General features: G+C 50.8%; 1 protein-coding gene across 10 annotated transcripts in view; it reads left to right on the top strand.

Annotated features, from left to right (window-relative positions):
* The window catches only part of MCF2L2 (MCF.2 cell line derived transforming sequence-like 2), a 261,747-nt gene that overhangs the window by 94,237 nt on the left and 150,594 nt on the right, over nt 1-16,916 (top strand). For 9 of the 10 annotated variants that reach the window (XM_059731182.1, XM_059731185.1, XM_019478436.2 and 6 more), the window contains 2 exons: nt 1,064-1,183; nt 15,742-15,858. In XM_059731182.1, coding sequence (XP_059587165.1) covers nt 1,064-1,183; nt 15,742-15,858 — 237 coding nt within the window. The remainder of the gene's footprint in view (nt 1-1,063; nt 1,184-15,741; nt 15,859-16,916) is intronic. The other variant, XM_059731181.1, reaches the window with a different exon arrangement.

Here is a 16,916-nt window from a genome sequence, read left to right as displayed (position 1 = left end):
CTAGAGATCCCTGTTACCTAGCAGAGATAGCTGAGCCTGCGCTGATGAATTACACAACCTTGGTTCCTGCTGAATTAGAACAAGACAAGCGTGTCACAGATCTGAGTGATTTAAAGGGAGCCTCTCTAAGTTCAAGGAGCTGGAAGAGGGAACCTCCATTGTGCCGTGGAGGGTTAGGAGTGGCCCAGGGGCCCGTGTGCGAGATAAAAATGGATCTCTAAAGGCTCGGGGCAGCTGGGAGATCTGTCGGATTATTTGAGAAAGGTGGACCCAAAAAACCAGAATATGAGCAGCTGTGGAGTATTTTTTTTCTGACGATGTGACATGCAGCGCATGTGGAAGAGGCATAGCTGCGTGCAATGCATGATCCCTGCCGAACCAAATTGTAGTTTAAGTTTTTCCTGAGGATGCAGAGTGTCTGGTTTCTTTGCCCTGCTTAGTTGTCCTCAGTGTTTGAACATATTTCCTAGGCTCTGATGATCACGTAACACAGATAAACAGGAGGAAGCTGGGGTTGAGCCAGGCCACATGTCTAAGGAGAGCGTTGAGCTGTCCTGTGGATAAAATCAACCTTTTCCAGGGCAGGATGGGAAATACAGTCTTGTAACGTGTGTATGGCACAGCCAGAGGCACCTGCCCAGATGTACACAATCGTCTTGTCCTCTAACGGCTGCGGCCTGCAGAGCAGAGAAGCTCTGTTACTACACGAGCTGATTGAGATTTTCGTATCGCTCGATGGGCAGAAGCTTGTGGTTTATTGGGCTGGAAGGGTTTAAATCGCTCTTTGCCTGCTGTCTGTCTGCCAGGCAGAAACACCTGGCTGTGAGGCTTCATCTGCAGCTCAGTGTGGGAGTCTGTCTATTGACTTCAGGTCATGGAGGATAGGATGATGGGAGGAATAGCAGACAGCCATGAAGACCGGACAGCCCCAGAACTGCTTTCCCCTCCTCGGGAGCTGCAGAAGCACAGCACAAGGGAAGAGGGCACTGAAATCCTCCAGGTGCTCTTCTCCGGGTGTGGGGCTTGATTCCTCTGCCCTGCCACTTCTTTCTGTTCCTTGCAGGGTGCGTTTCCAGGGAACCTGCAGCTGGTGTTTGTCCTGCGGCCCTCCCGCTTTATCCAGAGGACAATCGCTGACATCGGCATTAAACTCTACCGAGATGACTTTAAAATGAAGGTACCGGTAAGCATGCACTTTCTTGCCCCTGTGTTCTTTTTGTGTCCATGTCCATAGTTTCTAAGTGTCAGCAAACATCTCTCAACCCATCCGCTAGCGTTAAGTGGTAGCATGCCAACCAGGATGGACAAGTTTCTTTGAAGTCCCAAGTGAAACCGAAATGAAATAGGACAGTCCTTGGTGTGTGAGATGGAGGATGTTGGAACCAGCTCTGTTGTTTTGATCAAATGGCTTCTTTATTCTGGACTTCGTTTCAGTGGTTAACTCCCAGGGTGAGGCAGGGGAGGAGACGTTGTATCCTGAGCACTGGCTCATTTAAATAGTGTTTGATTTTGGCAATAATACCCACGAGTTATCCATGAATTATCACATGATGTGCTATAAGATGGATGCAACCATTCATTACAATATAACCTTTCTCTGAAACATGATTGTGTCAAAAGACACTACTCCTCGTGGCTCTCCTGGTGGGCGTTCAGAGCTGGGTCTTCTCGCTCTGTTGATGAAAAATAAATGGTAGGCCTGCAGAGCTAACCCAGCTGAGAGACATAGGGCTGGGGTCTTGCATGACCCACACTCCAGTGGATTGCACCTGTGCCAACCAGCTGAAGAGAATGGGGTCAGCAGGGTGGTACCAAGGGCCAGATTTGCCCCGCGGGACTTTTATTACATGTAGTGACGTGAGAAGGAAAGAACCCAGCTTCATTCTCTGACCCCAGGCAGGATGTGCAGAGCTGACAGTTAGCAAGAATCATTTAGCTCGGCTGCATGCAAGGGAAGTGTGCTTGGGTTTCACCGATAACGTATAAACACAGAAACCTCAAACGGCGTTTGCATGGAATCACGTTCCAGAGAAGAACCACATTGTCCAGCTTGCTTCCTTAACTGACACTGTGCATTAAGGCAGGTACAGAAATAGGTAGCATTATTAGAGCAGTCTATAACCATAACCCCCTGTAAGCTTCCTGTCCGGGAGAAGGACGGTGAAAGAGGGTCTTTTTCTTTTCCCGACGGGTTGGTGTCATACCACAGTAGCGAGCGCTTCTCCTCAGGTCCTCTCTTCCAGTGACAATCTGTCAGAGCTCCTGCTGTGTCTGCATGCCGTTATGGCCATTTATAATACACAGTGCTCCCATCCAGTGCAAGGCTTACGTATTAATTTTATTCAGCTCATGCTTGAAATGTATTATGGGCTGCTGGGAGTGTAGCAGAAGTTGGAGCAGGTAACCAATTCTGTGCTGCATGCCTCATTCTCTTAAAATTTGATCCTAACGTCATGTTTGCCTGGCATCTCATGATCATTGTTGTTGTTGTGTTCTTGCTCTTATTATTGATATTATTATTATTATTACCTCAGCACCAATAAGAAACAACAATATTGGTTATAATACAAGCGTGTCAACTTCAGATTCCATGCTCCGTAATGTTTCTACAGGGATGATTTTCTTTAGCTTTCCCTGAGTTGGTTTTCATAGATTCATCGATCATTAGGGGCTGGAAGGGACCTTGTACATCATCAGGTCCAGTCCCCCTGCACCAGGCAGGAAAAGACAACTGGGGTCAAGTGACCCCAGCGAGGTGACCGTCCAGTCTCCTCTTGAAAACCTCCAGGGTAGGCGATTGCACCACCTCTGGAGGGAGCTTATTCCACAGTCTGGACACCCTGATTGTGATGGAGTTTTTCCTGGTATTAAGCCTGAAGCGGCCTTCCAGGAGTTTGCATCCATTGGTCCTGGTCTTCCCCAGGGGTGCCCTGGTGAACAGCTGTTCACCAAGCTCTTGATGCACTCCTCTGATGTAGTGGTAAGCTGCTACCAAGTCCCCTTTTGGCCTTCTCTTCTTTTCATTTTTAAATCAGTTTTCCAAAGGCCCCTGACACCCACCCCAGCCCCACCAAATATTAGTAACTAAGGCCATGTCTGTGTGGTGAATTTATCATGTCCGGCACTGCTCTGTGGGCTGCCTTCTACACTAGAAGCAGTGCAGCCATGTCTGCACAGCACTGGGGCAAGCTAGTTTAGCATGGGGTCGGGCTCATTAGTCCCATCACATAGCAGTGCTAATTAGGTCTCCCAGAGTGTTGTGTGGACACAGCTATACCACTTCCAGTGAAGGAGGTGGCCAGTGTCGAGCTCTGCAGTGCGCTTATGGCACTGGTGCCTGTCACAGTAAGTGTCCTACAGAGGCATGACCTAGGTGGTAAGTGCAGTTGTTTGTGATTGTCTGCATACATGCCTGGGAGTGGAGGAGAGGGCAAAATATGGCCAGCGGGCTGGACCCGGCCTGCAGCTGCCCCCGCAACACTCTGCATGGGGCTGAGCCCTGTCTGCTTCTGCCTGGGGCAGCTCACGCCATGCCCCCGCCTTGTGTCTGCCGATGGCACCACCCCAGCCCTGGCCCCAGCCAGCATGCACAGCTTCCCAGTGGGGCTGCTCCAGCTGCCTGGATGCTGATCAGCTCATCCCTGCCTCCGGCGGCTCCTCCTCCCCTACCCCCTACCTGCTGCACCACTTTGGGCAGCAGGTAGCACAGGGAAGTGGCAGCAGCTGTGGGTACGTGTGCTGGGCACCACAAGCCCAGCCAGGTGCAGGGGGCCTATGCATGGGGCTCAAGCTCCTGCCCCAGTGCATGGGGCTCAAGCTCCAGGTCCCAGCTGCCTTCTACCCAGTCCTCCCACCCAGCACAATGAGCAGCCACCTTTGGGCATCCGAGTGGGTGGAAGGTGGCTGGAGCGGTGCAATAGGGGCAGGAGGAGAAGCCGCTGGAGGCGGGGGGAGCTCAGCAGTACCTGGGCAGCACCAACAGCAACCTCACCGGGAAACTCTGCGCTCTGACTGGGGCTGGGCTTGAGGTGGTGCCGTCAGTGCGTGCGAGTGGGAGCGCAGCATGGGCTGCCGCAGGTGAGAGCCCTGTGTAGAGCGCTGCGGGGCAGCCACAGGCCAGACGGGGTGGGGGGCAGACCGCACCTGCACCTGCCCTGCACCATTCTAGGCAAGCTCTGCTGCATGCACCCCCACCCCCAGCCTGCTCCCAGGACCGAGCATGTGGATGCCCCCCCAACACATGCACACCCGCCTTCTTACACCCCCCCCACACATCCACCCCACACCCCCTCCACACCCACAATATGCAAGAAGACGTAATTTTGAGCTATTATGCAATCACTTTTATATACGCTACTCAAAAAAAACATCATTCAGGACAACAGTTATTTTTTTGAAAGAAAATTAAAACATGTTATAGTACATGTTTGATTTTTAGTATGACTTTTTTATCTATAATTTGTTAAAATGATGTCTTCTGAAAGACTTTGTGTGTGGCCCTCAACAGCTCACACAGGCTCTTGAGATGGCCTTTCAGCTGAAATAATTGTCCACCCCCGGTCTAGCACCAGAACTCCTACATTGGGCATGAGAGGAGAGCTTGAAGCAGATTTCAGAAGAGCTGGGCCGAGCTGGGCCAGTGTGGGTGCACACAGTATCCTCTGGAGGAACAAATTGGTGCTTGCTGTCCTGCCTCAATGGCTATGGTAGCCTGGTGTCTGCCTCCGCCCTTTGCAAGGCACCGAGGAATGAGCCTGGGTTTGCAGGCTGCCCCCACACCCTTTCCAACCGCGGCAGTGGTTCAGGGTCCTGTTTTCCATGAACTGCGAGGGTCTGATGCCGCTCTTCCCGGCTTCAGTTCTGCAGGGCTGCATGGGAGATGGTATTCAGATGTTACCATAGCAACTGCTACACCCACTACTGCTGCCCAGGGAAGGACAACCATGTTTTAAAAAAATGAAGTTTCCCTCCAGCTCAGCAGCTGTTGTACTTCTTGCAGTTAAAAGCCTGAGAGAAATTAAGGTTTTGCTTCATACCCCCAGTGGCTTTGGAAGCCCGACTTGAAACTGTTAACAGAATATTAGGAAAAACTTTCACATTAGGAGGGTAGTAAAACACTGGAACAGGCTACCCAGAGAGGTTGTGGGATCTCCATCCTTAAAGGTTTTGAAGACCCAGGTAGAAAAAGCCTTGGTGGGGATGATCTAGGTGGGGCTGGTCCTGCTTTGAACAGGGGTTGGACTAGATGTGACCTCCTGAGGTCCCGTCCAACCCCAAGTTTCTATGATTCTTTGACTGGGAGTCCAGGATGCTCAAAGATTGTGTTTATAATTATTGTGCTGCTTTATAGAGGGGGAAACTAAGTTCAGAGGTGCTGGGTTAAATCTGCAAAAGCATCTATTGATTTGGGGTCCCTCAGATGTTGGAGACCCAACATGGGGACAGTGGGATGGGCTGAAGTCAATGGGAGTTTTGGGCATCCATCATCTTTATCATTTAGGTTTCCAGTTGGGCACCCTAAATTAGCAGAGACTTTTAAAACCTTTTCAGCCTAACAGGCTTGCCCATGATTAGCCATCCATGCCCAATCCAAGAACAAAACCTAGGAGTCCTAGGTGGGCTGCTGTATTCTCTCGACCACATAACTTTCTGCTCCTTAAATTACATTCAGGTATAAGCAAGAGGTGAGAGTTTCTTACAGAAATCCTTACCTCTCACCTGTTTCCTGGACCATCACGGCGACAACATCACTTCAATACTACCACATACAGGTACCTTAGAGGTGGTTGTTGGGCTGGCTGTATTAATGTCACCGTGCAGAGAATGGTTGATGGATTTCCTAAGCAGAGAGGAGGCTGAGGGAGGGTCAGCCAGCGAGCATAAATTGAATGCAAATATGCTTACTAAAATAGATCTGAGCTAAATCAATACTGGGCTGAATGGAAACCCTGGAGTGAGACCAAAAGCATTCAGCAGGGGCTGAAAGAACATGTGTGGGCATGACAAGGAAACAAGGTTTGCATTGCATATGGGAGCATGTAAATATGTTTAATAAAACCAGCTGAAGTTAAACCAGCAGTGGGCAAGGTGGGAAGCAGGAGTGGTATCTCACGTAGGTTGTGTAGCGTGCAGGAATGACATCAGGGTTACCTAGACTGAGCTTTAGTTCATGAAGGAAATCCACCCCCTTTCATGAGAGGTGGTGCAACTAAATGAGCCTTCATTCTGGGAGCTGAAGAAAGTGATGGAGCCTCCATAGCATACTCTACTCCGGGGGTGGGCAATTATTTTGGGTGGAGGGCTGCTTACTGAGTTTTGGCAAGCCATCGAGGGCCACATAATGAAATAAATATCAATTTTCTAAATTTTTTAGGGGCCCCGCAGGCTGGATAGAATGGCCTGGCGGGCCGTGTTTTGCCCACCTCTGCTCTAGTCAGTGCATGTAGGGGCATTAATTTATCTTTGTGAAGTTGACAGTCCTAGGATCTGCTCCCTTCCTTGCTTTGCATACATGTAAATATGTATCTGGCTCCTCTTACCCCAACCTCTGCGCTCGATCCTGACAGGTTGCCCTCAAAAATACACCCACCTTATCCATCTCCAAGGCTAAGCCACTTAGCCTTCTGATCCTGATCGTGATCCAGGCCCTCCTGATCTCTTGCCATCTTCTGCTCCCCGACCACCTCCTGTACCTGGGCTGGCTGAATCTGACTTAAGGCAATGCGAATGCAAGTGCTGTCAGGATATCACCGGTCTGGGCTCCACATGTGCCTGGTTATGCTGCTACTGACAGTGCTTCCTCCCTGGGGGATTTGCTCACCTCGGGCCTGGAATTCTGCCCGGCGCAGTTGACAGCTGTAGTATATGGTAGGTCCATCGCACTAAAAAAAAAAAACGTTCCCTAGAAAAAACAGCACATGACAGCATTTCACTGCAGTTTCAGTAGGAGTCGGGAGCATCAAAAGACTTCTAACATGGATTCTGGAGGGGAAGAGAAACCGCCGCAGAGTGGTTAAGACTGCCTTCTCTAAAGAGATCTGGAATTCATAAGCCATGAACAGACTTCACGCTTCAGGCTGATGCTAATCCAAACTGAGCCGGTCCCCTGAGTCTTCTGACTTCTGTCATCATGTAGCAGGCTTTGGACACACATCCTGGGCCTTGCTTTTCTTTTGACTTTGCTGGTTTTAATGTGCTTTCCTTGGGGAGGATTAAGTATCCCCCCACATCACACCGTGCACCAGGTCAGTGAGGGCAGGAGCTTTCAGTTCTGGCTCCAGTGGACTGAGAATTTGGAAATGCTCTAGGAAGCCCGGACCATTTTCAGAATCAGGCCCTAAACAGGTTATTTTTAGGGCTGTGCGGAACAGCACCGTTTCACTTCAACTTGTGTTTCGACGTTTCGACGGAACAGTGTTTCGTTTTGAAAGCACTGGTCCATTTTGTTTCATTGAACCATTTTCAAAATTTCAGTGCTGTTTCAATGTTTCACCCAGGCTATAATACAGAAGTACAAAACTGGAGGAGGAGCAGCCTCCTCTGATCACAGGCAGATCGGGGTTGGCACCTCGGGGAGGTGTGTGGCAGAGCCCCGCAGCCCTCCCAGGGGTGCGGGTGGGAGGCTGCCACTGCCGCCTCCCTGGGAGCTGAGGGAGGCAGAGTGCAGCCCCGGCGCCACGCTCCACTACCCCCCACCGGGCTCAGTTCCTCGGGGCCGCAAGCGGCTGGGAACCGAGCCAGGTGGAGGTGAAACGCAGCCCCCGGGCTGCACCGCCTGCCTCCACCGGCCTGCAAGCTGCTGCAAACCCAGCCCGGTTGGCCTTTTTGAGTTGGCCTATTTGAGTTTGCCCTGGTGCTCAGCATTACAGGCAGTGTAACGACCTGTTCTAAACAACTTCATTATAATTCACCTGCGAGAATGACAGCAATCAGCAGTCTTTTGACTGTTTGCACACAAGAGGACTCCCAACAGGTTGCTATAAAGTGCTTTATCGTACCCAAGTGTATTCGTTTTCCTTTGTTTCTACATTTACATTGATCACAGTTTTAAAGAGAAGGAAATCTATTTTAAATGCTATTAATAACATATAAAGTATAAAAGTTGTGAGCCACTTGAAGACAGGAAAGCACTTCGTAAAATCTTACCGGAGGAAGAACTACAGTATGTTCGTATTTGCCAACAGAGACATTGTGCTAAACTTTTAGGAAATATAGAAATGGATTGTGGGTTTCTTTCTTTCTTTCCCTCTTTCTTTCTTATATGCACTTTATCTCGCACACATCTTCTAAAATAACTCCTATTAAAGGAACGACCCTTGATCTAGAAGCGTAGGCCATAAAATGATCATTGGGAAATGTGAAGGTATGTTCTGTTTACTCTGACTCATATTTTTCAATAAGTTGAAGCTGATAATTTTTTTTCGCACTTTTATTACCAAGTTTCCAACACATACGGCACTCTATAAAACTTACCACTGCCGCACCCCATCCCTGGTTTTGTTCCAACTTTTGGTGCGTTCGGCTGCTGCTGCAGTGATACTTGGAGCACCGCTATAGTGCGGCTCTCTCAGTGTTGGCATCAAGAATCCTTTTTCAGATGAGTGTTTCAATATTGTCTCTTGAATCTATTACGGGTGAGGCTTGTCACAAATGCTTTGATCACCGGGGTAGATATTTTTCCCCTTTTTTATGAAAATACATTGTCTCATTTTTATGAGATTGAAAGAATGGGATGGAGGTGGAAAACGGTTGCATTTTGGCTTAAGATGTTTCTAAAAGTCTCTTCCAGGATCTCAAAGCCCCTGGGCTGTGCTGCGCCCACCTCCACCAGGCTGGGTTCCCAGCGGCTTGCAGCCCGGTGGAGGGGCACAGCCCCAGGGCTGTGTGCTGCCTCCCTCCACCGGGCTCAGCACCCAGCAGCTCCCAGTAGCTCCCAGCCCCATGGAACCGAGCCCGGTGGCAGTAGGCAGAGCGCAGCCCCGGCTCTGCCTGCCTCCCACATACCGGGCTGAGCTCCATGGAGCTGGTGGAGCCGATCGGGGCGCAGCCCAGCATCAGGAGGCAGGCAGAGCTGGTGCTGCACTCCGATCAGCTCTGCCAGCCCCATGGAGCGCAGCCCAGCAGCAGGAGGTGGGGAGAGCCAGGGCTGCGCTCCCCGCCGGGCTGAGCCACATGGGGCTGTGCGGAGCTGCTGGGAGCGCAGCCCTGGCTCTCCCCTGCCTCCCACCACCTGGCTGGGCTGCTGCTTCGAAACTCAAAACTTTTCGAAACTTTTGAAACGTTTTGACTGGCCTCGTGACGTTTCGAGGCTCTTTCAAAGCTCTCTGCTTCGTTTTGATTTCGCTGTTTTGAGCTCGAAACTAGTTGAAACAGCATAGAAATGAAACAGCCGGCAAAATTTCGCATAGCCCTTATTATTTTTATCTCTTGTAATGGCATGGCCTGTCCTCTTCAAAGGAGCTGCAGCTGGGGGGTGCGGGGGTGCCTCGTTGGGGGTCAAAAAACCCCGGCAGGCAGAACCAGAGGTGGGTGCAGAGGGGAAACATCTGGGCTATGAGGAGGGCAAGCCTGCTGTGAGAAGGCCAGAGCCACAGTGTATCCCTCCCGGTGTCCAGGACAGCAAGGTTTTTCCTTGACTTGCTTTATTTGTTAAAAAACTATATTACTGGCACATACTGAGAGATGCCCCAGGGAGCAAAGGCCTGGTTGATACCCTGAGGAGGCAACCTCCAACAGTCCCTGTTTTGCAGTTAGAGAAACAGAGGCAGAGAGAGGCTAAAGGCTTGTCCTCACCAGGGTCGGACAGATCATGGACCCTGAGGGACTTGAGTGTCCCCTGCCCAGCCAAACCCACTGACCAGCTCCAAACCCAGATGTGCTCCAGTGAGGTTGCTCCAGGTTTATCCCCAGCAGCTCGTCTCAGGCCCAGTGTAGACTGAAGGCTCACGAACACCTGCTCTGATGGGATGAGTCGCGAGTTAGAGATGGACTGTGAGGAGGGCCCTGCAGATCAGTGGCAGGGAGAGACCCGCACCGCCTGACTCCCAGACCGGGGCTCGAATACCTACGGGTGCCCCCTGTGTTCACCCACAGGGGTGGGCATCAGGAACTTTGGGTTGCATTCCCAGTTTTTTCACACTCTCGCTCATTGAGATTCGGCCCCTTGCTGAGCACCTGCATCTCCCCCTGGCTTCAGCTGTAGTGAAAGAAGGTCAATAGCTCTGAGATACCTGGCAAATGTTGCACTGAAGACGTGATTAACCCGCGGGGCGGCAGTGGCAGTGCGGAGGAGTCGCAGGGCAGCCCAGGCATGGGCTCTGGGTGGCTGTAGCAAGAACTGTCTGGCAGCGGTGAGGGGGAGAGGCTGCTTTTCCCCCGTGCTGAGCAGCAGCTTCTGCCTGGCCACTGCCGCTGCTCAGCATGGGCAGGTGGTGCGGAGCAGGCATGGGGCAGACCAGGATTGGGGCTGTGCCCACAGGACCCCACCAGTACCACCGGGTTGGGGCCAGAAGGAGCCATCACCACCTAGGCTGCCTAGAAAGGCAGTCCAGCTGCGGAGCCACCCCAGCCCTACTGCATGCCCAGTGGGCGGCAGGACTTGCCATGGGCTGGGCGGCACTTGGGCCAGGCAGGACCGAGGGACCCACCACAGGCTGGACAAAGGCCCTGCATGGGCCAGATTCAGCCCACGGACTGCAATTTGCCCACCCCTGAGATAAGCCAACTGGCTTCCTAATTGCCAGTGCAGGGGGAGCCTAGGATCCTGAACTCAGCACTATGGTGCGATGGGGATCTGATCCCTCATCCCACAATCTCACCTCCTGCCATCCATGTGTAGGAATGGTTACCAGATTTAATATTAGATTTTAGGTAGTGGCACTGAATTCATAAATGCCTGAACAAGAAAAGACCCTTCCTTGAAGAGAGCATTTACTGAACACAGCAATTTGCAATTTGAAGCATAAGACAAAGAACAACAGAAAAACTTCTCCTAAGCTAAGACACAGCCCAATAAGACATGGTTACAGCACACAATTTACCTTAACTTAAAATGCAACATAAGCCAAAAAGACTACAGAAAGCCTGGCTTAGGTTTTACATAATCCTGAGGGCAGAGTGTCTCCTTGTAGCCAGGTATTCAGAAAGTCTTTCTGGGGGATCTGCAGGTCATCTTAGGGGATGGGAAAAGTTGCAGCAAGGGAAGTTTAGGTTAGATGGAAGAATTTTCTCACTCGGAGGGTCATAAAACACGGGAACAGGTTACCCAGAGAGGTGATGAACTCTCCATCCTTGGAGGTTTTTAAGACCCGGGTAGGTTTTTAAGACCCAGGGGAATGTTGTTCTTGTGGGGTTAGGGTGATGTTGCAGATTGCCTTTAAGCCATCATAAAGGTACTGAAAACAGGAGCATGTACCCATTGAAGGGTGTTCACCCGTCTTAAGTATCCTCTAAACATTTTAGAGTTCTCACTCATGGTGAGGTTTATCATTGATCTGTTTTGTCCAGGTTATTCCAGGGCATTGCTAGTCAGCTCCCTGGAGAGAAAGTGATCACTTTGCCACCCTCCAGAATCCCAGGATGCACAGCTCCCAGCTGCTCTAGCCCTTTCCACCAGTCCAACCTCTAGTGGTCGGTCCCCTGCCTCTGCCCACCCTGCAGGGCTGCTAATGCTTAACTGCAGCAGGACCCTGGAGCCAGGAGAAGCATAAGAACATAGGAGCTGCTATTTACTGAGTCAGACCATAGGTCCATCTTGGTCCATCTTGCCCAGTCTCCCGTGTCACATGGGCAGAGAGTGGATGCTGAAAGGGAAACTGAACTGGGTCTGACCAGGGTTTTTTCCCCTGATCCCCTCTCACTTGCAGCCTCCAGCATTTAAGGTCTAGGAAGATGTGATTCAGAGGGTGTGCCCCTATCTCCCATGCTCAGTAGCTCCTGATGCCCCTTTCCTCTAAGCAAGTGTCCAGTCCCTTGTTGAATCTGGCTAAACTATCAGCTTCCACAACATTGGGTGGCAACCAGTCCCACACTTTAACTACATAGTGGGCGCATCTACACGTGCGTTGTTAGTGTGCACTAACCAGCGTTACTGCACAGTTCTGGTGGTGCACAGGTTTTTCCCCACACTACCGTACAGTAGTGTTGGCATCACAGTTCCCGTAGACGGGTGGCATCATGTAGCATCTCATGTAGATGTGCCCACTATGTGAAGAAATTTACTTCCTTTTGTTTTAAACTTACTGTATTTACTCGACTCTAAAATGACCCTGAATGTAAGATGACCCCCACCCAATAATTAGATTCTATATGTAGAAAAAGTATAAATGTGTTATAATCTTCCATGTATAGAACTTAATTATCAGGGGGTTGTCTTTAATTCGTTCCCCCTACTGCTGCAGGGGGGGCAGGTGGTGTGGGGAGGTCAGCAGCTTGCCCCTGTCCCCCACCACTCCTCCTACTATGTCTGCCCCCTGCCTTCACCCGTGGGAGGACCGGGCTGCAGGGGGAGATGATGGAGCGCAGAGGTGGTGGTGGGCAGGGCCCAGGGGCAGGCAGCACTGCGGCCATCACTGGACCCCGGGCAGGGACTGGAGCCTGAGCCACAGCAGCTGCCTGCTGCCCCCACCGCCCTCATATGCAATTCTCAGTTGAGGGCCTCCCCCTGCCCCATGTTAAATGGGGAAAAAAACCCCATGTCTTAAAATCAAGTCAATATGTTATTATCTACTAGTTTCATTTTGTGACCCCTAGTTCTTGTACTGTGAGAGAGTAAATAATAAATCCCTATTGACTTTCTCTTCATCATTTAGTATTTGGTAAAGCTTTCTCATGTTCTCAAGCACCTCTTTTCTAAACTGAACGGGCCTGGCCTCGTTAGCCGCTCCTCATAATGAGGCCCCTCCAGACCACTCATCATCCTTGTTGCCCCTTCTCTGGACCTTCTCCAGTTTTTCTCCATCCTTTTTGAGGTGTGGGGACCAGAATTGGGCACCGTATTCAAGGTGTGGATGCACCATGGATTTATAACGGGACATGATGGGTGTCTGTACATGTGCTCTGGGAGTGATGGGGGGCACTTTAATTCTGCTCTAATTAAAACGCCCAGAGCGTCTTGCGTATCAGCATCTCCATGCTTCACAATGACGGCAGGGCGCTTTATCGCTTCACAATGACAGCAGGGCACTTTATCTAAAGCTCATTCAACAGGCTTTTGATAAAGTGCCCCTGCTGACATTTTGAAGCATGAGGATGCAGATGCATGAGACGCAGAGGCTGGCTGGATCACAGTAATTACCGTACTCCAGCAAACTTGATTAATTGAGTAATTACAATGTGCTGGAATAGTGTCCGCGCTCGTGTATGGGTACTTTCCATTGATACTCTCCCTGGCATGCTGTCCCTGGCTCCAGGGGCTCACCGCCTGCAGGCTCCATGCTCTGGCAAGGCCGCCTGGCAGCTTCACTCCTGGCTGCTGGGGGTTATCTACGGTGTGGGGAAGCATGTCTCCCCGTGGTTATCCTCCCGTAACCCCCTCACCTGGGACTGGACTTGATGGGGCTTAAAAGAAAGCTGAGCCTCCCATACCCCATTATCTTCCTGGCCAAGGGAGAACAGGAGAAAAGGGGCAGGGGGCTACAAGAAAAGTTCAGTTAACCTCAGGTAAAGCAAGCTTAATTGAAGTTTTCCATTGCCTTGCGCTGGGATTAAAGGTACAGGCATCCCTGAGCTTTGGGAGGGGGCCTGGGATGGGGCAGGGTCCTGAGGTTGTGACTTGGATGACTACACAGTCCGGTGGGTGGCGAATTGGCTGGAGGGTCGCACCCAGAGAGTCGTGGTGGATGGGTTGGCTTCAACCTGGAAGGGTGTGGGCAGTGGGGTCCCGCAGGGCTCGGTCCTTGGACCGATACTCTTTAATGTCTTCATCAGCAACCTGGACGAGGGAGTGAAATGTACTCTGTCCAAGTTTGCGGATGACACAAAGCTATGGGGAGAAGTGGACACGCCGGAGGGCAGGGAACAGCTGCAAGCAGACCTGGATAGGTTGGACAAGTGGGCAGAAAACAACAGGATGCAGTTCAACAAGGAGAAATGCAAAGTGCTGCACCTAGGGAGGAAAAATGTCCAGCACACCTACAGCCTAGGGAATGACCTGCTGGGTGGCACGGAAGTGGAAAGGGATCTTGGAGTCCTAGTGGACTCCAAGATGAACATGAGCCGGCAGTGTGACGAAGCCATCAGAAAAGCCAATGGCACTTTATCGTGCATCAGCAGATGCATGACGAATAGGTCCAAGGAGGTGATACTTCCCCTCTATCGGGCGCTGGTCAGACCGCAGTTGGAGTACTGCGTGCAATTCTGGGCACCGCAATTCAAGAGGGATGCGGATAACCTGGAGAGGGTCCAGAGAAGGGCCACGCATATGGTCAAGGGCCTGCAGACCAAGCCCTACGAGGAGAGACTAGAGAAACTGGACCTTTTCAGCCTCCACAAGAGAAGGTTGAGAGGCGACCTTGTGGCTGCCTATAAGTTCATCACGGGGGCACAGAAGGGAATTGGTGAGTATTTATTCACCAAGGTGCCCCTGGGGGGTTACAAGAAATAATGGCCACAAGCTAACAGAGAGCAGATTTAGATTGGACATTAGGAAGAACTTCTTCACAGTTCGAGTGGCCAAGGTCTGGAACGGGCTCCCAAGGGAGGTGGTGCTCTCCCCTACCCTGGGGGTCTTCAAGAGGAGGTTAGATAAGCATGTAGCTGGGGTCATCTAGACCCAGCACTCTTTCCTGCTTATGCAGGGGGTCGGACTCGATGATCTATTGAGGTCCCTTCCAACCCTAATATCTATGAATCTATGAATCTATGAGGTCCAGCTTGGCAAGGCTCTTTGCAGGCAGCTGCCTGAGCTCCGGTCACCAGCTCCCTCCTTCCCAGGGCAGGTAGGGCCTGGGAAGCCAATTCAATTCAAACAGTTTTTCAAGATTTCTCTCCTCCCATCCCCTGCTCTGGCTGGCAGTGCAGGGAGGGAAGCCATAGACAGAGCCCGTGCTGGTTTCTCCACCTCTGAGCTACATGGGGGTCAGACTCGATGGTCTATTGAGATCCCTTCTGACCCTAACGTCTAACATCTATGAATCTATGCCACCCTCTCCTGTCCTTTTGCACCCCCAGGGGGGGATTAGAGGACCCATGCCCCTGCTCACCAGGCACGTGACAGTTGTGCAGGGCTGACAGGGCATTAAGCCTTACCCTGCACCTGCTCTGAAACTGTTCTAACTTGATGATGGCATATAACATGCCACATATTTAAAATGTTTTAAAGGTAACCTGTAGAGCAGTGCCACAGGGTAAGGCTTAATACCCTCTCAGACCTGCACAACTGTGACGTGCCTGGTGAGCAGGGGCATGGGCAAGAGCTCCTCTAATCCCCTCCTGGGGGTGCGAGAGGACAGGGGAGGGTGGCATGTAGCTCAGAGGTGGAGAAACCAGCATGGGCTCTGCCTGTGGCTTCCCTACATTATCTACAATAGATGGTCTATTAAAGTAGCTGTCTATGTCACCATGAGTTGTGCTGACGGGTCGAATAAATATTGTAGATAATGGCAATTTATTGACCCTCAGCCTTGACAGAGAACAAGTCAGGGCAAAGTTCAGCCCTCCCCATTTAAACTGAATAAGAAAGATGACTCCGAAGGGCAGCATTATATCTCTCTTTTAACGTGCTCTTTTGATTCCTCATTGCAGATCATCATGTTAAATTCTGTTTCTGATCTACATGGCTATATTGACAAAAGTCAGCTCACCCGGGAACTTGGGGGGACTCTGGAATACGGCCACAGCCAATGGATACACCATCGAACTGTGAGTACAGCCGCCGACTGTCTTCAGGACATGGTTTCAACCTAAATGAGATAATTCAGAGAAATCCATAATTCTCCAGTGAGAGCAAAGGCTGTGACTTGTGTTGAAGCTTGAGGGGACTTTATCCAAGTTAATCCACTTCACAATGAAGGGAGGATTAGAGCCTCCCAAGACCTTGGCAGGGCTGTTCACACAGTGCTTATCTAGGCCTCAGCTCAATAAACAAGCCCATGTGCTTAAGCACAGTCTCAATCTTAAGCAATTTGCTGGAATCAGCTGGACTTCAACACAATATTAAAGGGAAACACGTGGCGAAGTGACTTCCTACATCAGAACCCAGAGCCTCTCTGTAAGGACTGTGAGTGGTCTAATAAGGTGCCAAGAACACTTGGGGCATCAAGTTTTCTTTTGTTTCCATTTCTTTGCTCCATAAATGTGCACGCTAAACTAGGTCTCGCTTCTCCGTAGCCCAGGGACATCTCACTTACTGTGGGAGCTGGAAGGCTCGTGGTCTCGTAGCACTGAAGGCACTGATCCGCTTTCTGAACTGACTCATCTGGTTCAGTGGCTAATATTTAAGACAATATGAGCAGCGGTACATCCTTGTCCCCATGTTCAGGAACACTGAGATTTGGGATGCTAGTTCATCTTGTTATAGAGAAAGGGAGAAGATGAGACTCTGGGCCCGTGTCATGCCGACGGACCGGATTGATCTGAGTACATGGACTACACAAGACTGCAGCTGCTGAGTACACATGCAGGGTCATAAGCAGACTTGTGCAGCCTGCGTTGAAGCCCCAGCCACCAAGGCCTGGGGCAGAAGTTGAATAAACTGGTTTGAGCTGAGTCAGTTCAGTCTGATACTACATTCAACCAGGTTTACCTCAAACCAGTTTTGGCCGTTTTGAAACCGGTTTCTGCGCACTGATCTAGGTTTAAACCAGTTTCTGATCACTTAAACTAGTCTGTTGTAACTTCTGCCCCTAGCCCTGCTGTGTTACAGATTTGAACCAGTCTCTGATCACTTATTCTGGTTTATGTGTAATTTCTGTCCCTAG

The sequence above is a fragment of the Alligator mississippiensis genome, chromosome 7, assembly GCF_030867095.1.
Source record: "Alligator mississippiensis isolate rAllMis1 chromosome 7, rAllMis1, whole genome shotgun sequence".
In the NCBI taxonomy this organism is placed as follows: domain Eukaryota; kingdom Metazoa; phylum Chordata; order Crocodylia; family Alligatoridae; genus Alligator; species Alligator mississippiensis.
Note: the sequence above shows the minus strand (reverse complement) of the source record. Positions and strands in the feature narration are given on the sequence as shown.